At 40.3% G+C, this 25,896-nt stretch overlaps 1 protein-coding gene across 4 annotated transcripts in view; it reads left to right on the top strand.

The window, feature by feature from the left end:
• The window catches only part of TAPT1 (transmembrane anterior posterior transformation 1), a 93,483-nt gene that overhangs the window by 15,076 nt on the left and 52,511 nt on the right, over window positions 1–25,896 (top strand). For 2 of the 4 annotated variants that reach the window (XM_074992526.1, XM_074992523.1), the window contains 2 exons: window positions 9,750–9,868; window positions 16,557–16,580. In XM_074992526.1, coding sequence (XP_074848627.1) covers window positions 9,750–9,868; window positions 16,557–16,580 — 143 coding nt within the window. Of the gene's footprint in view, window positions 1–9,749; window positions 9,869–14,756; window positions 14,825–16,556; window positions 16,581–25,896 lie in introns of all 4 variants that reach the window. The other 2 variants (XM_074992525.1, XM_074992524.1) reach the window with 2 other exon arrangements.

The raw sequence follows: 25,896 nt of genomic DNA, 5'->3' as shown, positions 1-25,896 counted from the left end.
TTTCAGAAAGGTACCTGTCTGAAGCATGTCACCTCCTGGTTATCTGCATAAGAATATAATTTTTGGTGTAGATATATAATTTTTTAAATACTATCCATAGCTATGTTGGGTACTGGTTTATCGTAGAAGCCTCATATTCCACCTTATAGTACATTATTATGTGTGTGTATTGATATATAAAATACCCACAGTATCCCTGCAAAACTCCATTTAGAACACTACAGTGATATAGCTAATCCACCTTCCTAAGAGGCAGTAGGTAGGTCAGCAGAAGAATGTAGAGCAACATAATTTTTGTTGACCTTATTTTCTAGAGTCGACCAAGCCTAAGCCACCAGTGAGGAGGGAGTACTTTAGTCAGACCAACAGAAGAAACAAGGCTGAGTGATTCTGAAGGCAGCAGTGTCCAGAGTTTAGTTGGAAAGATAGTAGCTGCAATGCAGTTGTTTGTGGGATGGAGAAAAATAGCTGCCAACATTTGAAAGCTAAAAGTAGATACATCTGGAGAGAAATATGGATTCTTCTCTAAATTTGTTTTTAAATACCACTGACCAAAGAAAATAGAAAATCGTCTGCAAAAAAATTGTCCCACCTAAATGGGGCTACTTGCTATTTACGAAAAGCAGGTGAAGGATCTTTTCAGAAGATGCCTCTGTGCCGTGGGGGGGGGGAAACACCCCCCCCACCTGAAAAGAAAACAGTACCAACACAAGAAATAAAGGAAACAAAAATCTAGAGACAGAAGTAACCACATTAAGTTTAGGGGGCAAGAGTGAATTTATTGAATTATTTGAATGTCTCCTCTTATTCTTAATGGAGTGAGCAGGAAGGAACAGTTCCCTTCCCACCCTTTCATCATTGAAAGGGAAACTGTGTTCTCAGAGCTGAGCTGGGAGGTTATGTCTACACATTAAAGTTATTTTCAAATAACTTTCCTAGCAGGTTTCCTACACAACATGGCGGCTATTGTGAAATAGCGGTTGGCTTATTTCAAAGAGGGTAAATCTCATTGCACAAGGAATAGTGCCTATTTTTAAGTTGCTGTTTTGAAATAGGAGCTGTTTAGACAGGCTACGTCTACACTACTGAGATCTTTCAAAGAAGAAAGAAGCCCTTGATCTGTTGAAAAACCTTTTGAAAAAACTTGCTAGTGTAGATGCAGCCACAGTGAATAGAGCGTATTTTGAAATAGAGCGGGTGCAATGGTTTTGTTTCGAAATAGTCTCTATTTTGTGTAGCTGCTGTATTTTGAAATAGATAAGTTCTATTTCAAAATGCATTTTGTGTGCAGCTGAATTATTTCAAAATAAACTCTTCCAGAATAGCTTATTTTGGAATAACGCTGCTGTGTAGACATTTCCAGAATGCTCTCAGATCAATAACATGTACATAGGATTTGCTGTAAACCATTCATGCTTGCCATTTTCCCTACTATTTCTTATTGACTTTATCTTAGTAGTTAACTTTTTAAATTATTGAAAAAATATTAGAACTTGCACTAATAACTAACCTAATTTTAAAAATATATTTTTATGAAGGGTTGTATGTGTATGAAGTTTAGCATTTACTAGTGATAATGGGACTAATCAACATAATATTTATTCAAAGGAACTAATCCTTGTTAAGAATACTTTGTTAGTATATCTAGCGTTACAGTGCGTTGTGAATAGTATTTAAGAAAACTAAATTCCTGTTTCAGTCTTTATTATTTAGTTTGAATTTGGCACTATTACACTTTGAAGAACAACTTCACTTTCCATGTGATTTTTATTAATAAAATATGTTAGGGTTTGCTGTGGGACCATTTAAATATGAGCACCATGTTGTCTTGTTTTTGTCATGGTTCTTTGGGATTGCTTTGCTAATTATGACTCTCCAAAAAGTTCCAGCACACATTCTGAAAACCTCAAAGATCATATTAGACTTTTTTTTAATTAAAAAGTTACCTGATTCAGCATAACTTGTTCTGTTCAGAGATTTGTGAGGAAGAATGTCATGTTTACTAATGTTGTTTTCTAATGAGCATTGTGGTCCACTCCGTAGGTGCAATGGCAGGAGTGATGAGGGCATAAATAGTCTTGGACCTCCCCATAGAACTGGAAAGTTTCAAATACAGAGATAGATGTTAGGAAAAGGGCGAATGCACCCCAATGTCATAGTCCATTGAGCAAGTTAGCACATGGCAGCAGCTGGTGGGAAACCGTAAGACATACTGCCAGGGAGCTTTGCAGTGCTATGAACAGAATAAGGCCATAAGAATGGCCTTGCTGGCTTAGACCAAAAGTCCATCTAGCCCAGTATCGTGTCCTGCAACGATGCCCAATGTCAGGTGCCCCAGACGGTTAAACAGAACAGGTAATAATCAAGTGATCATCCCCTGTTGCCTATTCCTTCAGGTGTTGCCTTGGACTAATGAGTGAATATGGTTGGGGATTCCTTCCCTGCCTCTCTGCCATCCAGACTGGAAAAACTCAGGAAGTGTGCTGTTTGCTCGGAGCTAGAATTCAGGATGTGATTGTCTGCTAAGACTTATCAAGACATGGAACTACTATCTCTTTCTTATTTTCTATAGGGCACCAGTGATACTGCCAGGAATTATCTTGGGTGGTTCACTGCAGACTGTGTGGGTTTGGAAAGAAGGATAAAGGCATTTGAGGCACAAGTTATGTTCTCCTCCATCCTCCCTGTTGAAGGAGAATGCCCAGTTAGGGAGGTAAATGCATGGTCGTGCAGGTGACATTGGAGAGAGCGTTTTGGATTCTTTTGACTGGAGGATGATGTTCCAAGAATGAGGATTGCAAGGAAGAGATGTGATCCACCTAACAGAGAGGAAAAAACATCTTTTCAGGAAGGTTTGCTAACCATGGTAGGAAGGCTTTAAACCAGGTTATTTGGTGGGTGGTGACCTAAGCTCTGAAGTAAGCAGGGAAGTGGGATGCCAGGAGGAAACAAGAAGCAGGATGCAACAGAAGAAGCCACCTGATCGCTACTGAGGAAGTAGGGCCATTGGTTAGTTTTCTTAAGCATCTGTACATGAATACAAGAAGCCTGGGAAACAAACAGGAAGAATAGGAGGTTCTGGCATAGTCAAGGAACTATCATGTGAATGGGGTAACCCACAAAACTGTAGCAACACAGTTCAGGGAAGGACAATCTGGGGAGGAAAAAGTAAAGGAGTTGCACTGTATGTAAGAGAGCATTGCATTTGCTTAAAGCTCCACCATCAAACTGGAGGTAAGCCTGTTGAGAGTCTTTGAGTTAAGATTAAAGGTGAGATCAACAAGAGTGGTGATGTATGGGCATCTGCAATAACCGACCAGACCAGGAGAATGAGGTGAGTGAATCTTTCTTCAGACAACTAATAGAAGCTTTCAGATCACAGGTCCTGGTTCTCCTGGGGGTTTCAGTCACCCTAATATCTGCTGGGAAAGCAATACTGCAGTGCACAAACAAGCCAGGAAATTTTTGGTGAGTGTTGAGAACCATGGGGATTATGCTTCTCTTGAGCTGCTGCTCACAAACAGGGAAGAATTGGTGGAGGAAGTGGAGGCACCTGGGAAGCAGTGGCCATGAGACAGTTGAGTTCAGGATCCTTATAAGAGGAAGAAAGTAAAACAGAAGAATTTGGACCTTGGACTTCAGAAAAGCAGACTTTGACTCCCTCAGGGAACTGGTGGGCAGGGTCCTCTGGGAAGCTAGTATGAAAGGAAAGGAGTCCAGAAGAGCTGGCAGCAGGCCTGCTGATAGAGGAGAGCAAAGGGAGCAGCTGCCCCAGGGCCCAGTGTTTCAAAGAAACCTGGAGCTCCAGCCAGAACCACTGCTATTTTAGTAGCTGCACAAGCTCTGGGCCACTTCGAAATGCTATGGTGGCTCTGAAGTAATGAGGGGGTAGGGGACCAACAATGCAATCTAAGTAGCTCAAAGGGCTGTTTGTGGCAGGTGATCAGCTTGACATAACAGAAAAATCTTCAGTGAGCTTCAGCACAAAAAGGAAACTCACAAGAAATGGAAACTTGGACAGATGACAATGGAGGAGTATAAAAACATTGCTCAGGAAGGCCAAAGCACAGTTGGAGTTGCACCTATCAAGGTATATGAAGGATGGTAAGGGTTCCCACAGGTATGTTAGCAACAAGGTGGTCAGGGAGGATTCAAGGGCCTTACTCAATGGGGAATGTAATCTAGTGACAGGTAACGTAGAAGTAGTAGTAGTACTCGGTGCTTTATTTGCCTTGAGCTTCACAGACAAGGTCAGCTCCCAAACTTCTGCATTGGGCAGCACAGTATGGGGAAGTTGTGAGCAGCCCTCAGTAGTGTAAAAACGAAAAAGGTGAAGTATTATTTGGAAAAGTTGGACATGCACAAGCCAATGGACTTGGAGTGTTCATGTTTTAAAAATGGAAGGAGAATTTGAAGAACTACAGATCAGTCAGTGTCATCTCAGTCCCAGGAAAAATCATGGAGCAGGCCCTCAAGGAATTCATTTTGAAATGCTTGGAGGAGAGGAAAAGTGATCAGGAACTAAGAGCTTGGATTCATCAATGGCAAGTCATGCCTGACCAACCTAATTGCCTTCTGTGGTGAGATAACTGGCTTCACAGATATGGGGAAAGCACTCAATGTGATATACCTTGAGTTTAGCAAAGTTTTTTGATGTGGTCTCCCTCAGTATTCGTGCCACTAAGCTAAAGTAGTATGGCTTTGGTGAATGGAATATAAGGTGGATAGAAAACTGGCAAGTTTTGTATGTAATATCACAATTTAATATGGAAGAAGAATATGGGGTTACAAAACACTCGTGCAATGTATAGCATATCACAGCTGTCTTACAATTACCATTTTTTATTTTATGGCTATCTAAGAGCAAATAGAGCTGTGGGACTCACTTATGTTATCTTGTGTTACAGATAGAATTGTACACTTTTCATTTTGGATTATGTGTCTATTTGAAAAGTAAGTTTACAAAGTGAGTTGCAGTGTTAACAGATGATGTAGGAGAAGTTGAAGTACTTGATGCTTTTTTTGCCCCAGTCTTCACAGACAAAGTCAGCTTCTACATGAGGGTCCTAGACAATCGAAAGGTAGGGGCAGCCATCTGTGGGGAAGAAACAAGTTCTGAGCTATCTAGAAAAACTAGACGTACACAAATCCATGGGTCTGAATTTAATGCACCCAAGGGTACTGAGGGAATTGGCAGAGGTCATTGCTGAACCTTTGGCCGTTATCTTTGAAGACTCTTGGAGATCGGGGGAGATACTGGATGACTGGAAAAAGGCAAACATAGTGCCCATCTTTAAAAAAGGAAAGGAGGACAATCCAGGGAACTATAGACCGGTCAGCCTTACCTCAATCCCTGGGAAAATAATGGAGGGAATCCACAAGGAATCCATTTTGGAGCACTTGGAAGAAGGGAAAGTGATCAAAAGTCGCCAACATGGATTCACCGGGGGCAAGACCTGCCTGACCAATCTGAGGTAGATACGTTGGAGGATAGAGAGAGAATCCAGAGTGACCTGATAAATTGGATCACTGGGCCAAAAGAAATCTGATGCAGTTCAACAAGGAGAAGTGTAGAGTCCTGCACCCGGGGCAGAAGAATCCCAAGAATTGTTATAGACTGGGGACCGACTGGCTCAGCAGCAGTATGATGGAAAGGGACCTAGAGGTTATGGTGGATGGAAGCCTGGATATGAGTAAACAGTGTGCCCTCATAGCCAAGAAGGCTAACGGCGTACTAGGGTGCATTAGGAGGAGCATTTTGAGCAAATCTAGAGAAGTAGTTATTCCCCTCTCTTCGGCACTGGTGAGGCCACATCTGAAATATTGTGTCCAGTTTTGGGCCCCCCAGTATAAAAAGGATGTGGATTTGCTGGAGCAGGTTCAGAGGAGGGCAACAAAAATGATTAAGGGGCTGGAGCACAAGGCCTGTGAGGATAGGCTGAGGGATGTGGACTTGTTTAGTTTACAGAAGAGAGGACTTAGGGGTGATTTAATAGCAGCCTTCAACTTCCTGAAGGGGAGCTCTAAAGAGGAGGGTGAGAAACTGTTCTCAGTGGCATCAGATGGCAGAACAAGGAGTAATGGTCTGACGTTTAAGAGGAAGAGGTGTAGGTTAGATATTAGGAAAAACTACTTCACCAGGCGGGTGGTGAAGCTTTGGAACGCGTTGCCTAGAGAGGTGGTGGATTCTCCATATCTTGAGGTTTTTAAGTCCTGGCTTGACAAGGTTGTGGCTGTGATGACTTAGTGGGAGTTGATCCTGCTTGAAGCAGGGGGCTGGAGTAGATGACCTCCTGAGGTCCCTTCCAGCCCTGAGATTCTGTTAACAGAACCTTGATTTAAGAAAAAAAAATCAGTGGGCATTTTTCATGTTTGCAAAGTGGGGGCAGTCACAACAAGCCCTGTTCTCCCAATTCCTTACCGACAGTTTCTATTATGTCTTACCTGTTTAATCAAATTTGATTGTATACATATTATATCCTGTATAATATTTTGAAGCTTAATACTTGTGATGCTCTTGCTCTTTCTGAAAATAACTTTTGTTGGAGTTATTTAGTTTCACTGACTTAAAAATCAGCTCTAGGTTTTTATTGCTTAGCAACATTCAAGTGTAATTTTAGTTTTCATGTTGGTGTGTATTTAATTTAGTAAAGGGTTAGCACTTACATGGAAGATGCCTTTCTTTCTAAGCAGAGCTTTAAAAAATCCTGGTGTTTACTAACCAGTATAAAAATACCTGTGCTGCTGTACACCCTGCAATATAAAGGGAAAAATATTTTGCATCTTTTCCCTAAATTGTCTTCAATGGTTATTTTCTCTTTTCTCTTGCAATCTGATTTATGCCAGTCTTTCCCTCAAATATTTTGCCAGCCTCTACACACATACGAGCATCCACATCTGCTCTCATGTAGGGCTTTAGAAAAATTCAGACTTCTGGTAACCAGGGAAAATATAAAATAAAAATAAAAAATTTACTAGACTTTTTCCAAGAACGATGCAAATACTTAGGGTTTGAGTAGTGTGCCACTGCCCAGGAGCAGTCCCTGGGTGAGAAACTGCCCCTACACTCAGTTATTGGGACAGAGAATGATGTTCAGAATTCCTACCAGGATGGTGGTGTTTGACCTTTCTCTGGGATTGCATATTTTGTATGGTATTTTGTTAATAGAGGTCTAAAGATACTTCTTAGCTCTCACTGGCTTCTGGAAGGACATAGGAGTTGTCTGACCTCTCTCCTTACTGCCCTAGAGCATATTGACTGCTGAATGATATGGATGTGTCTGCAATTCTTCATCTTACAGTAAACTCTTTCATATCCAGCAGCCCTAGAACTGGGAAGTTGCCAGATGGTCAAACAGTCTAGGTAGTAGAGAGGTATACCTAACAATGCATAATACTAAAGAAAAACAAGATTTATATATTGAGAAACAAATAAATATGGGCAGAGTATTTTATTTACCCAAAACAGTCAATACTGTATTTGTATTTATTTGTATTTACTTTCACTGTACTGTACTTACGGAAAATGTAACTAAAATTTACATGATCTTTAACTTAAACAATACAGTATACTGTATTTATTTTAATGTTCACTATACATGTACCATGCTTATATGAAACTTTTTGATGCCGCCAGATGAAGTAATGAAATGAGATGTGTCTTATGGTTAAAATGCCAGTTGTTTGAGAATTCCAGATAGTAGAATGCCAGTTAAAACAGAGTTTATCGTATTTCACCTCTCCTTTGGCTCCTCTACCCAGTGAATACTTCCATTGTGTCTTTCTGCTATTGCTTATAGCTTCTCTTTGCAGCAGAATCACCCTGCTCTGAAATAGTAGTCACTTTTTCAATGGTCATTTTTATCTCTGCATTGTATATGGAATTATATTGGTATTTTCCATATGAAAACTTCATTATAATGTTAAGCTTGTGCAGTGAAGCATTTAGGAGGAAAAAAAATTCTAACTTCAGTTTTTAATCTTCCACTTCAATAGCCATAACTTCAGGTAGGAGAGTGGGGGAGAGGGCTATACGAATTTACATTTTTCCCTATATTTATAGACACTTTTTTTTTCCCCTTCCCATGCTAGTTTCTTAACCAAGGTCTGGTCATACTTCCGTTTAAATCAGGGCATTGTGCTGCCAAAAACAAGAAAAGATTTTTCACAATATCTGATCATAGGACTATAAAATTTTATTTGGTCACAGCATCTAGGTTTAGGGCGGACCTCTCTCATCCGGCAACATCCAAAATCTGGCATGATTTTAGTTAGCCGGATGACCACGTATCATTGGTGTGGCAAAGTTTCCCTGCTACCAGAAAGTTTGTTTACATCGACCAGTCCTGACTTTCAGGCTGTCTACACTTGCATTCTTCTTTGGAAAGAGGCATGCAACTGAGGGAAATCGAAAATGCAAATGGAGGCAGATTTACATATCTGGTGCCTCATTTGCATATTCTTTTGAAAGAAGAAAAGCAGTGTAGACATGGCTCTTTTGAAAGTAAACCCCATCTTCAAAAGAACCCTTCTTCCTTTTTTTTTAAAAAAAAAGGGGTTCTTTTGAAGATGTTTACTTTCAAAAGAGCCGTGTTTACACTGCTTTTCTTCTTTCGAAAGAATATGCAAATGAGGCACCAGATATGTAAATCTGCCTCCATTTGTATTTTCGATTTCCCTCATTTGCATGCCTCTTTCCAAAGAGGAATGCAAGTGTAGACCCAGCCTCAGTGTTTTGTGCCATGATTTAGTTTTAATTTACCCCCGAATGTCTTCTAAGAGCCCAGTAAGCAGTGGAAGAGTTCATAATGTGCTAGACAATATTGATCTCCCGTGAGCTGACAAATTCTCTCTTTTGGCACCAGTCAGGTTCCAAGGGTGACTAGAGAGGTTCAAACTGTAGTCAAAATCTCTATATCTCTTGGAGGCCAGAAAAGTAGAGTCCTGCAAATCTATGATATCCGCTTTATATCCACTTGTGTCTGCATCCGTGGATGTCAGTGTGAATACCCACAAGTCATTTTTGTGGCCACAGATGTGGATATGGATACAAAGTTTTGTGTCCACACAGGGCACTACAGAAGAGGTCTGTTTAGCCTCATGATTTGTGCCAGCTGGGTCATGCATAGCAGAGGCTAACTGGCAGATTACCTATGGTGGTGGCTATATCTAAACTTGGAGTTGGGAATATCAGTGCCAACTTGACTAGACCTACTTGCACAGTATACTAAAAATAGTGGTGCCAATTGTTGTAGCAAGTTGAGAGTATGGCTAGCCACTCCAAGTGTATATGCACTGCCTCTTGGTGGGTTTGTACTCATTGGACATGCCTACACTATTGTTGGCTTTTCCCAGCTGACTTGGACGCAGGGCTCAGGCTTATGGGCCTTTTTTATTTTTGCAGCTGGAGTTCTGTAGCAATCCCATATTGCAAGGTACTAGAATCTGTACTCCAGCCCAAATGTTTACACTGCAATTAAACATCCCTTTAATACGAGCACCATGAGTCCAAGCCAGCTGCATGTTTTTAATTTCAATGTAGACGTACCATTAGTAGCTAACTTGCAACAGTGGCCATGGTATGTTTTTAGCACTCTAGCTTTGAGAGCTAGTGTGTGTGTCTACCTGAGCTGAGGATCTCTAACCCCACCCCATTTCCAAGTGTAGATGTAGCCTCTGTGTTAGTGCAATATAGACAGTTGTGTAAAAGGATGACATGTTTGTCTTTTTGTTTTCTTTTTATAATCTAGCTGATGTTTTTTGGAATCTTTTTGTGCCTGGATGCTTTTCTCTATGTGTTCACCCTACTTCCTTTGCGAGTTTTCCTGGCATTGTTCCGGGTCCTCACTCTGCCTTGCTATGGCTTACGGTAAGATTTTTGTCTTGTGTTTATTATCTTTGAATAATATTTTAACTACTTAATTAACTGTTTGTAATTTGCCTATTTAATTTTATGGCCCTCTGGGTTTAGACTCATATTGATAATGGATTCTAGTGTTGTGAACAGAAGATCTCACTTAAACCTATCAAAGCAGAAAAAAGTCATTGTCTGACTAATTTCATCACTAACTCACCCCTTAGGTTGCCACACATGTGGCCCATAATATTATGTGGACATATTTTTTAAAGTATTGAATTAAATAGCATTTTACTTGAGTTCTTATTGATGGGCACCTTGACGTATTCTGGCTTTGCGTTGAAATGAGCGCTTAGAACATAATTACTGTGTTGTGAAATCAAAGATAACATGATTTTACTTCAGTAAGGAAGTAAATTCTGGGCAGAGAGGGGACCATATTTCAACAGCTAGGGGTACACATACTTCTGGGGTTATGCAAAAGTTTTTTATGGGGTACAGCAACTTATCTAGCTGTTTACCTAGTTTTACAAAAGGGTACATAAAAAGTGCTAGCCAAGCCTGTACGAAATAAAATTTCATAGCCTTATTTATAATGCTCTGTATAGTGTACACTGAAATATAAGTACAATATGTATATTTCAGTTAATTTTTATAATCATATGATTAATGAGAAAGTCAGCAATTTTTTAGTAATACTGTGCTGTATTTTTGTAAACAAGTAGTTTAATTGAGATGTAAGTTGAGCATACACAAAACAAATTAGATTCCCTAAAAGTAGAACATTACTCTGGAAGAGTTGAGAGCCACTGGCTTACTAAAATTATTTAAGAAACCTGGTTGCTTTGGGGAATTGATAAATTTGTAGAACAACATACACTCTGAAATCAATAGTTCTGATTGTTAACTCATAGAAGATATTTCCAGTTAATAGCAATTTTTTTGCCTTTCTGGCTGAGAGAACAAAGATTGAATGGATGCAGGCCTGTCCAGAGAAATGTGGGGCCTTAGTACCTCATACTCACTGGGGCTTCTCCCTCTCCCATTTCTCTTTGTATATACCCAAGTTTGACATTTTGGGGTTCTTCCTGATCTGGGGGCCCTCATACAATTGTGCCTTAGCTGTCCTGCTCTAACCCTGAATGGTTAAATCAGTTTAATCCTGGAAAGTGGATATCTCTGTTTAGACCTCTTAATTTGAGAGTTTTCTGTACAAGTGTCTATGTTGCAGTATTTCTTTTAAAAATAGAATATTCTCTGGCTGTGATCTGCACTTTCACAAGCACTGGGCTGACCAAATAATGAAAAGTCAACTTGAATATGTATTGTATACACACACAGTGGTTCATGGGTTTGAAATGTTTTACTTTAGAACATATCTTTTTAACAGAAGCAATGCTAGTGTTAATATGTGACAAAAACCACCATAGCTTTTAAAATGTCTTGCTGCTTTGTGTTGTGAAATTTGTGTGCACATGTTTGGGAAATGTTTAAAATTATTAAAAATGGACGCTAGATGGCAGTCTTCCATGTGTTTTATCTCGTTTAGTGAGATTAATGTGGGAGTTTTTTGTAGTTCAAAACAAGGATTTTCTTATTGTGTAGTATAGCACAGTATTCCAGTTTATGAATTTTAATTTGTTTCTTCATCATCACCAATTAAACAACAACATGCAGATTCTTACAAGAGGAGACGTAATCAAAATACTCAAATGCAATTCCACTCTAAAAATGTAATTTAAAAATGGCATGGTGGTAATTTATTCTCTCAATTACTTCCTTTCTGTTTACAAAGGTCACAGGTAAAACGTATGGGGTTTTCTTCCCCCTTCTTGATGCTAGGCTTGCAGGACCAGACTAGGATAAGGGGCAAAAATCTCTTCTTGTGCATAATCATTTGTAAATAAATATCTATAGGCTAACTGTTGGTCTTTAGATGTATTTGGTAACGGAATTGTCTTTTAATCAGTGTTTTACAGGTGTAGCCAAGAGTCAATAATTTAACGCTTTCTTCCACTAATTTAACTTTTTTTTTAAAAAAAAAAAAAAAAAAAAAAAAGCTTGCAAAACAATCCAACTCATTTTGCTATTTTGGCTATGCAGCGCTAAAAGAAGTAAATAGTAATTAAAAAAACTTACTTAATTTCTAATAGCAGCAGCAATGATTTTCGGTATACCTAAGAAACAGTTCTTTTCAGTAAGAAGAATCATTTTTATTCAGTGGCTTTTTCAAAGACACTTGACTCAAAACACACCTTTCCAAATACATTTAGGTAGGCAGATTCTTCATTAGATTAGATTATCATACATTCTCTTATTCATAGATATTTTAAATGTGATGACTATATAGTATTCACACTTAACGTCATGTTCACAATGCACTGTAGTTTTGTTTAGCGTGATACAGTGATGCTGTTCCTAGCATGATGAGTTCTCCGTTTTACTTTTTTAAATTTAATAACCATTAATTTGCTTGTCAATGTCAGTATACATTTTTGTATATCTAAATGTTATGTCAGTAGGCAAAGCACCTCTATTATTACTGAAGTTATTAACAAGAGCAAATGGCTGATTAACTTTGTCTTCCTCACACAATTGAAGTAGGTATTTTCCCTTTTGGTTGGAAAGATTTGACTAGTTCTTCCTTACAACTGTAACCTGTAATGTCATATTCCATTCTGTATAGTAAATAAAAGTGCTCCTCCCTTCACATGGACCTTTTTCCTCAAGACCTCATTAGAGAAGTTGATTAATGTTCTCTCTCCCTTCTCCTTTTGCTCTCATTTATTCTATTCTTTGTAACTTTATCTTCATAAAATAGAAAAGGATTGTTTCCCCCCCCACCTTTACTTTGAAAGATTTTAAAGCCTGTTCTTTTACAAAGGGCTAATCTGTATTCATGGTAATGTGTATGGCGCTTAAATGCGAAGAGGGAACTGTACATTGATTTCTTATATTTATACAACACTTTAATATCCCCGTGAAACAAAATAGTTGAAATATTGAAAAAGGAGATTCCCATTTATGGGATAAATTTTCTGTCACCATTCAATTTGTGTATTGCCAGGTTTTGACATACATACTTTACAAGTTAGAATGTATAAGATCTTCAACAGTATGATCACAAAGTCATCATTCTAGGTTACTTCCTTTTGGTCTAGATTTAAATTTGTAGAGCAAATTTTGGTTCATTATGTTAGGGTAGCATGTTAATGTAGTTAGCTATACCTTCACAGATGCTCAAAGTTAGTGAGGCTGCAGCTGATCTACAGCACATTCACAATTGGAGTAATTCAGGAGTCTGGTAATAAGTGTAAACTGGCTGCCTGTCATTCTTGTACAGCAAAATTGGCAGGATTTTGGTGCCATTTCCCCTGAGAGAGTGATAGTATATGTTTTGTTAGTTTGCTTGGCCCGACTTCCTTAGGTCTATATTCCAAACAGAGAGTGGGTGCCTCCAAGCATTTGACAAATACTTTAGGCAGTTAAGTAGAATTAGTAAAGCAGTCTTACAAAACTCTTAATTCCAGTATGTGTTCCTCCAAGGAAGGGAAAAATTCTCCTAAGTTCAATATATCTTTCTTTGTCGTTCTTGCTATTAACTAAATTCTGAATACTAAACCAGATATTCTTCAACTACTCAATCATGGTGTGCTGGAATACCGATTCCAGTGTGAGGGATTTCTGAAAAATTGTTGGAATAAATCTCTTAAGATACTTCTCAGGAGTAGTTTACTTGAGCTATAATTGTGAGAGTAGTAGCTATTTCCTGACAATTGAGCCAGATCTACAGATTTTCTAAGAATCTTAATCTTTTGCTGGAAGAATTTTGTAAGAAATATAGATCTTTTCTTTTCAGCCTAGCGTAGCACAGGGCCCGTGAAGAAACAATTGCAAGATCTGTGTTCATACTAATGGTACAAAGAGTCATAGGATGAAGTCTTAAAATTGCACATTATCCATGACAGTTTCTTAGATTTGTAGGTCTAGAGAAGATCCCATCCAGTAAAACTAACTCTATAATTAAGCCATAGAATGAATAAGTACTAGATTATATTACATCTTTGTTCTTTTCTAAAAGTGAGGTTTTTCCTATAACCTCATACTTTTTTTTAATGCAACATTCTAGCAATTGCTAACCTAGATTATAAATATTCTCCTATGGGGTGAAATATCAGTATCTAAGTATTAAATCCTTGGAGTGTTTCCCTAAAAGTTCAAACTTGTTATGTGGCAGTCAACATATTTATCTTTTACATATACTTGATACACTGGGTATGTTATTGCTTTGCTCATTTCTTCATAAAAGGGATAGGTAGAGTTAGGTATAGTAATTAATTTAGCTCCCTTTTAGGCCTAGCTGTGTAGCAGCTGTAACTATAAAATTTCCCATTACCCATGTAGGGCTTCAGTCCTTTCCATGGAAATAAATATTACTGCTTTACTTCAAAGAAAGAACTACAGCATAGAGAAACTTCTAGAAACACCAAACATAATGGCTTTTCTTCTGTGGATCTTGTTACTTTATGCTGTCAGAACTTTTAAAAAATGAATAAAAAGGTACATTTGAGTTTACAGTACAGACTTTAGTTTCAAGCTTGCTTGCTTGTTTTGTTGGGTGTGTCTCTCCCTGCCCCTTCAAGGACTACTTCCAGTCCTTGTACTCACACAGATTCTTCACTGTCTGAAATCACCAAGAAGGCAAATGTGTGTCTTCTTTCATCAGGCTGTACTATTATTCCTTCTAAGCAAAAAACCAAAACTCTGTCCATGTGCATTCTGTGTATGCTACATTAGAAAACCTTAAAAGTGTCAGTGCAGACATCCATCTTTCCTTGCCATAACAGTACGTAGTGTAGCAACATTACAACCTTCTCTTTCTTTCTCTCTTGTAAATCAGACTGAAGGGAAGAGCACTTTCACTTCCTTTATAGGATGGAATGTGGTGTCACAGGGAACTTCTCCATGGTGAGTAAATACTGATTTTCCTTTTACACTATCAGCCAAATTCACATCTGTTTGTAGTCAGTGAATGACTGATCACAATATATCAATGGAAAGCTTAGGAAGATCATAAATGAACATTCCTGGATAAAAAGCCAGACACTTACTATACATTAGCCACAGTTGCATAGCTCTCTACACAAAAACATAAGGGCTATTAATTGCTGTTATAATAGACTTGTTTTCTTATGTGTTGTTTTATCCTGGCTATGGAAATAAAGGTACAATCTCCCTAATCTGACACCCTCAAGACCTGAGCTGTCTGGGACTGGGGATTTTGCAGGACATGGGGAACGTCAGTTCCGCCACCTGCTGGCCTTAGCTCCTGGGCTCCCCCCCAGCTGTCGCCCACAGCTTCCCGGCTGCTGGCTCCTGGACCACAGGTTTCCACCTAGCCCCAGCGGCAGCTTCCCTGTGCTGCAGCTTCCTGCCTAGCCCCAGGGATGAGTAGCTGCTCACCGCCCTGTGCTACCAGCTTCCTGGCACTGGCCTCTGGCTACTGTCTTTCACTGCTGCTCCCAGCCTGGTTCCCTGCCTGCTTCTGGCCCCGTCTTGCTGCTAGACCAGCTGTGACTGCCCTGCCCTATGCTTCTGCCACTGATTTATCTGGCCCCTTCTCCTTCCAACCGCCAGACCCTTTGGTGCTAAAATATCCATGGTCCTGCCATACCATATAAATTGCCAGATTAGAGAGTGCCCGATTTGAGAGTTTCAACCTGAAGTTCTGTATTAAATCACTAGGTTTTAAAATTATTATAGGTACAGTGTATGAGCACCCCTTCAATCAACATAAAAATTTCTTAACATGGTAGCACTTGTCTGTTTTTCTATATTATCTACACTAGTACATAGTTTGTTTTTACATTTTATTGTATTACATTATATTCTAGATGCTTCTTTGCACTGTTAGTTGTATTTGTGCTTGTATTTTATTTTTAAGCAAATTTTATAATTAAAACTACAGAAGATTTATACAAACTGTAATTCAGTTGACTGAATACAATTACTTTGTCTCTGGGTGACCACAAGACCAACCTTAGCCTCTGGATTTTTTAAAGTGTATCTGCATTTCACCAGGGCTGGCGCTACACTGAAGCGTTTTGTCCACAGAAGACCCCATCTGTTGACATAACTCAGGGAGAGTCTACACCCTTAAAGCATTCTGTTGACGGATTCTCAACAGAACTCTGCATTTGCCTTTACAGTATTGTCCCTCAAAAAATTGAGGCATAACAATCTCGTGCCAGAGTACTGTCGACAAAAGTGCAGTGTGGACACTTCTGTCAACGGAGAGGGCTTCTGGTTGCCAGACAGCCCTCTTTGCACAGCTGCCGTTCTCCTTTCTGGTACCAGAGGGCAGTGCAGTTTGGCATGTCTCTGTGAACAGAGCAAGTTGTGTGTAGATGCAATCTGTTGACAGAGGTTGTGTTAAGATTTCCCTGTTGACAGTAACTTCTGTCGACAGATGCTTCTAGTGTAGAAATAGCCCAGGTGAAAAAGACTAAGCTAATTGTTTTCTTTTTCAGAAAATTATAGACATTGTGAAAACTTTAAGCATATTTACATTGCAAAAATACACACTTAAATTATAGTATTCTTCATTTGCTGATTATTGTAAAAAGTGAAATGCTCAAGTGAAGATTTTTTGATTGCTCTCACTTACATGAAATCTTATTTTGCATTTATTCTGAGACAGCTCTCCTCAGGGCCTAGGAATCAGGTTAGTTTTATGTTACATTCTTAGCATGGTGGTGTGCTGTGGTGTTTGCATGTACCTTTTTTTATTTGAAAAGTGAAGTGCCATTTTATGTTGGCAGACTTTAGTGCCCAGTTTGTCTTGTATTTCAAATAGATGTCTGTGAGCAAAACCCTAAGATTAGAAGCTAGTTAAAGAAAGCTACAAAATGTTGTACATACGAACATACATAAACTTGAAAATTCAAGGGCATGTGGGTAACTTATCTAAATTAAAACAAAAAAGCATTGAAGTAGCACTTTAAAGACTAACAAAATAATTTATTAGCTGAGCTTTCATGGGACAGCCCCACTTCAAAGCTCACCTAATTATTTTGTTAGTCTTTAAAGTGCTACTTTACTGCTTTTTTGTTTTAATAGTATATAGACTAGCACAGCTTTCTCTCTGTTATCTAAATTAAATGTGGTGAAAATGGCTAGTGAAGGTAATCTATTAGAATTCAGGCATCTATATGCGGCCATGCTTATAGCATTTTCATTTAGTTTTCTGATGTTTAAATTAATATTTTTATGAAAAATATCTTTTCTTTATCAGTAGACTGGTCATACTTACTTGTGCCTTATTTAAAATTACAGTCCTCTTTGATATTGTAGTTCAATAACTTGGAAATAATTATGATGCTACAAGTGAAGAATTAGGGCGTCAGTTGATGAAAAGTATATATTAAGTAGCTGAGATTGCCAGCTGTCTGGTGTTTATCAGAATGCTCTGTCAAAAAGGACCCTGGCAGCTTCATTCGGCACAGCTGACCAAGCTGCTAAATGTCCAGTTGTCTTCAGCAGGGCAGGTAGGTTCTGAGTGTGGTTTCTGGTAAGTAGGTGACATATCCCTCCAGCTCCTAAGTAGCTGAATGGCTGGGGGTGCTCCATGAACTGCCCCCACCCATAGGTATTTAGAGGCCACATATACTGATGTCATAGCTCCCATTGGCTGGGAATCGCACCCAATGGGAGCTGCAGGGGTGGTAAATAAAAAAGAGCTAAGAGTGCAGAGAGGGAGACATGCTGTAACTTCTTGGGAGCCACATGGACTTCGTACATATACAGAAAATACTGGAATCCCCTGAGATCAGGGCTGCCCAGAACCCACAATTCAACCCTCGGCTCCAGCTCTGAACTCCCTCCCAGAACCTGGATTCCTCTGCACCTCATACTGAGTCCTGAGCCCCCTACTGCACACTGAACTCCTCAGCCCCAGCCTAGAGCTCCGTCCTGAACACCAGAGCCTTCATCCCCCGCAGCCAGAGTCCTCAACTCATCCTGCACTGCAGCCCCCGCCTCTGCTAGGCACCCTAATTTCTGGCCCCACTCCCGAGCCTGCATGTCAAGTCCAGAGCCTGTATTTCCCTGCATACTCCAACCCTCTGTCCCAGCCTGGAGCCCCATCTCACACCCGTCATCCCCGTCCTTTCCTGAACTTCTAACTGCTCAGCCCCACCCCAGAGCGACACCTCCAGCTGGAGCCTTCACTCTCTACTGCAACCCAGCCCCCTGCCCTAGCCTGGTGAAAGCAAGCAAGGCTAAGGGAGAGTGAGAAATGGGAGGAATGGGGATGGAATGAGTGGGGGATAGGACCTCAGGGAAAGGGAGGTTCAGGGCACAGGACAAGGATGTTTGTTTTTTCTGCAGTTAGAAGGTTAGCAATGCTATAATGAGCTGAAAATTTAACAAGCCCGTTTTCATGTAAATATTGTTACCTGTATTTAAAAAGGAGAAGCAATTTGTTGAATACTGCTATTGCTACATTAAATGCTCTCTGACATTAGAGACATGGTTAATACATTAAGACCAAAAACTTAATAATGTTTTAAAAGTATGATGCTTAATATTGAATGGAAAAAATTCAAATGAAAAGTATCCTGTTGCTCCATAAACCAACCTTTCCTTTAAATAATCAAAGAACAGAAATGTGCCATTTGACATCGTATAACTTGTCTGATTCTTGGATGTGATTATAAGTTTTTGTTACTAAAGGTAATTGTGTTGATATGTATACTTAGATTTTTAAAAAGCTTTACAAAAATAGAATAGTCCTATACAAAATAAATATATATACAGTACATAATTATCCTAGTACAGTATCAAAATAAGAAACCTGTAAATTTCAAAGCATAATTATTGGCAGGTCTGATGTTTTGGGGGATGATTCTGCTGTTTTTCAAGAACAAGTCTATACAGGGAATAAAGTGGGTGTGACTTTTTACACTCTTTCACATATGTCACAGAATGATAAAATTGTCAACAGTAATGAGACAACAAGGCAACATATTTAATATTGGTAAAACCATTTTTGCTTAATTTCACTATTTACTGCCAAGAATATTGAACCAAATGACTGAAATAGATTAAACAAATTGTGTTTATATGAATAAGGCTATTAGTTATTTTAGTTAAGAATTATAAAGGGTAACGAACTTTTCTGGAATAGAAGCCCATCATTTGTTGCCTGGTATTGGAAAGAAAGTTCCCTCCTGGGCATGTTACCGAATGTTTTTCTATCATGAGAATTTATCCTCTGAAGCATTGATCAGTATTAGAAATAACAAGATGCTTACTAGATGGGTAGCTTAGCTGAATCAAATATGACTGTGTGTATTTTTATATTATCATTTTCTGTGCAGTCATGGTGAAGCTTGAATTTATATTCTAAACAGATTTTTAAAAGTACCTAAATGTTGCAGTTTAATGCAATAAAAAGTAAATGTTTTTCATTTGGCTTCTGTTTTTTTGTGGTGTATTCATAAGATGATGTTGGTTTTCCTTGGGATAAATTTGGTAGAAATTAGTAGCCTGGTTTCTATTCTCAATATTGGCTATATGGAGTAAAATTGTGAGTTAAGTTTATCATCATATTATGGATCCCTTATGTGGAATAAAAATAGCTATAAATGCAGATTTTAGTCAGATTACAGATTTTTGGATGCTAGAAATCTCATCATCTTTTGTATGTTTCATTAACTTGTGGGTTAATCTGGATACCAGTAAGCTAGGGTTTTGTTGTGGCTCATTTGATAAATAACTTCAGTGGTACAGCTGTTAAAACAAAGAATGTTTTGGCAAGGACAGATGGCAGTGCAGTATGAGCCTGAAGCTAGAATAATGTGCAGTACAAATACTATCTAAACAAACATTCTGTGTTATTAAAATACTTCTGAAGTGTGTGCATTTGTAATTGTTTTCTTCATAATGCCATTGGTGCTCCTGATCTTGTCCACAAGTTTAGACACTTGTGTTTTGTGTCTCCCAAACAATAGATGGAGATAGAAATCTTATCTGCTGTATGAAATGCATATAAGAAATTTATATAGAATGGCATGGCATGAAACTTGTGCACACTGGTTTATGGTCTGAAGCAAAGAAATTTCACCCTATTTTTTCCTTTCCATTGGGCAAACCTTGTTGTTTTTCTGTAGTTTTACATTGTATTGCACTAGTCAGAGCTGTTTAACTGAGGACGAGGAAATGGGTATTCGTGTAGGTCTTAGTGGCTTCTCTTATGTCAAAAATATAAGTTTTTCAAAGTTGCTAATATACCCTTTTTCCCATTATATTCCTTTTTTTCCATTTTTTTAAAAGCAAAATATATTTTAGCTTAAAGTAACCTTTTATTGACAGCTGGAAAGGTGTACTTAATTGATCTGACTTTAGTGCTATCAACCTTCTGAATCCCCATCAATCAGCATTGACAACTATATATTAGAGGTCGTCCACGAGTTCATTTACCTTGGGTCCACCATCACTGACACCCTGTCATTGGACACTGAGCTAAATAGGAGGATCGGAAAAGCAGCCACAACTCTGTCCAGACTCAGCAAGAGAGTGTAGAATAACAACAAGCTGTACACTCACACCAAAATGCAAGTCTACAGAGCCTGCATCCTCAGCACCCTCCTTTATGGCAGCGAGACTTGGACCCTGTATGCCCGCCAGGAAAAGAGGCTGAACATCTTCCACTTGCGCTGCCTCAGGCGCATCCTTGGAATATCATGGAAGGACAGAGTGACCAACACCACCGTCCTTGAGCAAGCTGGAATCCCAACCATGCACACCCTCCTCAGGCAGTGTAGATTCCGCTGGCTTGGCCACGTCCGCAGGATGAATGATGGAAGGATTCCAAAAGACATCCTGTATGGTGAGCTAGCCTCTGGCAAAAGACCTCCCGGACACCCCCAGTTGCACCACAAAGATGTCTGCAAGAGAGACCTCAGAGAGGTAGACATCGAGCTGGACAACTGGGAAGAACTAGCAGATGACCGCAGCAGATGGAGGCAGGGGTTACACAAGGACCTTCAGAAGGGCGAGATGAAGATCAGACAGCTAGCAGAGGAGAAGCGAGCGCACAGAAAGCACAATAAGGACTTGCCAGACACCCACTACATCTGCAAGAGATGCAGCAAGGACTGTCACTCTCGTGTGGGTCTTCATAGTCACAATAGACGCTGTAAATGAAGTCCTCAATTGAAACTTTAAAGGGCGCGATCCATAGTCTGTGCAGACTGAAGGATGCCTACCTACCTATTGTCAGGGATTTTTCATCCCTCAGGCACTATCGTCCCCGTGGGCCAGGGGAAACAAGCCTTTGAGCCATTAATATCACCACAGGGGCAGGTAGACCCTAAAAAGTACATAGGCTGCCATTTTGCGCCCTTAGTAACGGTCACTCTGTGTCAGTTGGTTTTACCGGTAACCTGAACTCACAGACATTTCAAATCATGAATTTCAAAATCCAGGCACCTCATTGGTCCAAGGTGAGGTAGCTCCTGGAGAGGGACCTGGTTGAGAACAGGCCCCTCAGAACGTTCATATGATAATGAACTCATGAATAATTCATAAGTATAGGACATATAAGGCGGCGCCCCGCAGCACTGGGGGGTCAGCCAGCCAGTGAGTCAGTCAGTCAGCCCAGTCCAGTCGGCACCTGCTCGCCCAGTAGAAGACTTTGCGAAGAGCTCCTGAGCTGAGGAGAGCTCCTGTCTCCTGAGCCTGCAGCGCTGCAGCCACCCAGCAGAGTCCGCTCTGCTGAGACAGGCTACTTGAAATCACTTTACTTGAAATGACTCTCACTAAAAGAGCTTAGGCAGTGTATTCTGAGGTGATTCAGGTGAGGGACGAACTGGCTTCACCCTTAGGGTGAAGTACTGCGCCCGCACCCTTTAGCACCCAGAGACTGCCGAAAAAATCACTGCGGCATCTTCGATCCAGCCGCCGACAACAGGCCGAGAGCGGACGGGGAGTGGGGCGAACTGGCCCCATCAATAGGGTGGGGTACTGCACCCATTCCCACTGAGGCCTAAAGCCTGCAACTCGCGCAGCACCATCGACCTCGCTGTCACCGCCTCAGCCTTCCATCACCGGACGCAGCCACTTCAACGGACCAAACTACAGGACACGTAAAATCCCCACGCCCCAGGATATTAACTTTATAACTTAAACCGGGCCACGTGGTATATTTACCACAACGTAGCTTAAAGCTAATTTCTAATTATTATTCGGGGCTGCACACCTGCTTAACAACCCCATAGTTGAAAGTTTGTTAGTTAGGATTTTATTGTTATACTCTCTCTCTCTCTCTCTCTCTTTATAACCCTTTCTTCCCTGTTTCTCTCTTTCCCCATCCTCTCCAATCCCCGCTGAAAGAATCAGTGGGAAAGGAACCTTGTCAGGCTGGTCCGCAAGGGATCCGATAGGGTAACCTAATCAGTTGCCCAGGGTATATGAGGGGGGCAAACTAAAACTTACCCTTTGTAACCCGGAGAAAACAAAAAGAGCTCACTAAACCTTTTGTCCTTGTGTCTAGCAAGGAAAGTCTCTCATAGACTTCATCAATGGAATCCTTAATGACATTTGTTGTAAGTTTTTAAATTATAGATAAGTTAGTATATAGTGTTATAGTTTAATTGTTGTATTGTTAGTTTGACTATTACTGTTTGTGCTAATAAATATAATCCTTGTTTAATTCTACCCTCCTCTCCGTGCTTCACCCTTCCCTTTAGCCAATAGGCCAGCTCCTGCCCTACCAGTGATCAGTTTCCCCCGGTCTCTCCCTTCACATCTACACTGTGCTCCAGGCCCCCCTGCCGGAGGTGGGTGGGGTTGGTCTGCGGAGGGGCGGAGCAGCACACCGCCAGTTGGTGGGGCCTGCTGCCGACTCCTCTGTGCCCTCGCTCGAAGCCCCGTGAGGGATCCGACGGATTGCTGGTGCGGGGTCAGCGGGGGGTCGTTTCTCCCCCGCGATTCTGCCCGCGCTGTCACCTATCAACCTTCTTAGACTCTGATACATTGCCGCAATAGAACTGTGACACCACTGTATTATTTTAAACAACATAGGTAGTAGTAAGCCTCTCCCACTCCTACATCTTAGAGCATAGGCTGTTGACAACCATTTGCCAGTGTTCCCTGCCCTGGGTGATCTTTTCCAGTGCTAATAATATAAGGCAATAACAAAATAGTTTGCTAGGACAAAAAACTCCTAATGAAGATTGGCCTCTGGTATGTTTTTAAGAGGGTAGCGTCTCTTACAGGTTTGCTGTTGGGCTAAAACACTGAGAGAGATTTAGCTCTTTGGTCTGTATCATCTAAGGATTTTCAATGGAGAGTGTGCTGAGAGTGCTCCAAGACTATCCTGGTTTGCTGACCAGTGGTCTCCAGGTCGTCTTGATTTGCATCTCTTGAGTTGTTCAGCTTGCAACATGTGTCCCAGAGATAATCTGGCATTTCTTATGGCCTCTTTCTTATTAACACCCTCCACTCCACCCTGAATAGCTGTTATGCGGAAAGGTGAGGCAGTGCCAGGGAGCTTGACACAAACTTAATAAAACAAAGTTGTAAGGCATTTGCAAGTGCAAAAAGGGTAGTTCATGGAAACTAACATACCATCGATCAGAAGCAATAATAAAGTAAAACAGTATTTTGACGTATCCTCCTTCAATTTCTCTAGTTTTTTTTTTTAACCCTCTTCTGATCTTGGCCTTCCCAACATCCTCTATCAAGGTGTTCCACAGGTTGTGCACTAGGTGAAGCAAAACTTCCTTTTGTTTTGTTTTTAAATCTGCCTGTTAATTTCATTTGATGACCCCTCTTTATGCTATGAGGAGTAAATAACATTTATTTGTCTTCACACCTTGACTTGTATCATACCCCCTGACCACCATACACACACCACCCCCTGGTCATCTCTTCTCCAAGCTGTAAAGTCCCAGTCTTTAATCTTTCCTCATATGGAAGCTATTCCACGCTCCTATTAATTTTTGTTGACCTTGCTGAACTTTTTCCAATGCCAACATGGCTGTTTTGAGGTGGGGTGACTATATTTGTATGCAGTATTCAAGAAGTAGGCACATAATTGATTTTATACAGAGAAAATAGTGTTTTTTCTTATAATCTATATCTTTCTTGACAAATCCTGCAGTTGTTAGCTTTTTGGACTGCCGTTGCACATTGAGCGGATGTTTTCAGAGAAGTATTCACAATGAGTTCAAGATCTCTTTGATTGGTAACACTCAATGTGCATTACTTTGCATTTGTCAGTATTGAATTTCTCTGTTATTTTATTGTCCAGTCACCATGTTTTGTGAGGTAACTCTTCGCAGTCTGCTTTGGACTTAACTATCTTAAATAGTTTTCTATTGTCTGCCGTTTTGTTTACCCCTTCCCCCCCCGCCCCCAGACGACTTATGAGTATGTTGAATGGTCCCAATACAGGCTCTTGGGGATGCCATTTTTTACCTCTCTCTGTTCTGGAAATTAACCATTTATTCCGACCTTTTTTCCTGTATTTTAACGAGTTTTCAATTCACGAGAGGACCTTCCCTCTTATCCAATGACAGCTTACTTTGTTTAACTTTTGGTGAGGGACTTTGTCATAGTCTTTCTGGAGCTCTAAGTACACTGTATACATTGGAGCCCCCTTGTCCACATCCTTGTTGATTCCCCTCAAAGAATTCTGTAGATTGATGGATGGAGATGTAGAAAATATTACTTAAGCCAAGTTTAGCTATATTGCCTGCATATAATAGAATGTAATTAGTTTACAAAAAACACGTCTGCAATCCAGTAAAATTATAAAAAAAATAAAACTTTGGGCATCAGGCTGTTTAGATGTTATTCTACAGGCAGTAGCATGTACCAAACAGCTTTTTTTTTTTTTAAAGTGTGTGGATTGTGCAGAGCATGAGACAGACATGTTTTCTTTATAGCTGCATTGTGAAAATGTTTCCACAGAAGGCTTTCTGTGGGGTTCCTATTTGCTTTCCCACCAGTGAGAAATATTCCAAGGCTGGAGATGAAGTTGAAATAAACTGTCACCTGAAAACCTGCTCTCTGATAGTTTGAAATGGCAATAGTTCGGGCCTCCTTCTTCTCCTAAGCATCCTGTCAACTATAACTATCAGTGCCATTGCAGGCAGTGGTGGCCAGGTGCCAATATGCTCCATGCACGCGGGGCTGGAGGAGGAGAGCTCCTGTGCCCCACCGCAGCCCTCCCTCCTGCCAGCTCTTCTGGCCCCAGCGGCCCTGGTTGCTGTGGTGGCCCCTCTAGCCCTGGCAGCCCCAGCTGCTCCGACAGCTCCTCCAGGCCCAGTGGCAGCTCTGGTGAGTCTCCGGCATTTGTTTGTGTGGGGCGTGGGCTGGCAGACAGCCTTCATTATTTCTGAAGTCCATTGTGTCAGGGTCCATTAAATCGAGGGTTTACTGTACATAAACAATCAAATTTCAGTTTCCAGTTAAATAAAATCTACTCCATCCCTCTTTAGGGAAGCAAGGAACTGAGAGTGAGTTGGCAGGGAATTTTTCTGATAATTTAAAAATATAGTGTCCTTTGGCAACCACCAATCTTTTCCATGGAAACTCCAGAATAAACTTCTTATGCCTTTACTCACTTAGTAGCTTTGATATCCACTTAATTCACCTTTGCAGTCTAATTGTATGACAACTTTCATTTTGGTTGCAGCCTAGTAAAGAAATCTGCTAGTCTGTGCTCACTTCTAGCACCAGGACTGTTGTCAAGTTTCTTTCCTCAAGAATAAGTGGTGCTACTCTGTGTGTGTGTCCGTCCGTCCGTCCTTTACCTGCTCTCCTTTTGATCTCTCATCTGGAATTGGCTAAGGTTGGGTACATATAGTTGCCCAAGCTTAATTGAAAAGGTAGTTTCAAAGCACTTTAAGTGAATTGTTGCAACTGTGTGGATGTTGCTGTTTACATTTTCAGGGGCAGGTTATAAACACATACCAAAGTGTCCATGTGGGAGTAGACCTAGTCTGATAAAGCCTCCAGAGCATTCCCAA

Source organism: Carettochelys insculpta, chromosome 4 (assembly GCF_033958435.1).
Source record: "Carettochelys insculpta isolate YL-2023 chromosome 4, ASM3395843v1, whole genome shotgun sequence".
Lineage (NCBI taxonomy): Eukaryota > Metazoa > Chordata > Testudines > Carettochelyidae > Carettochelys > Carettochelys insculpta.
This window is presented reverse-complemented; position numbering and strand designations above follow the sequence as displayed.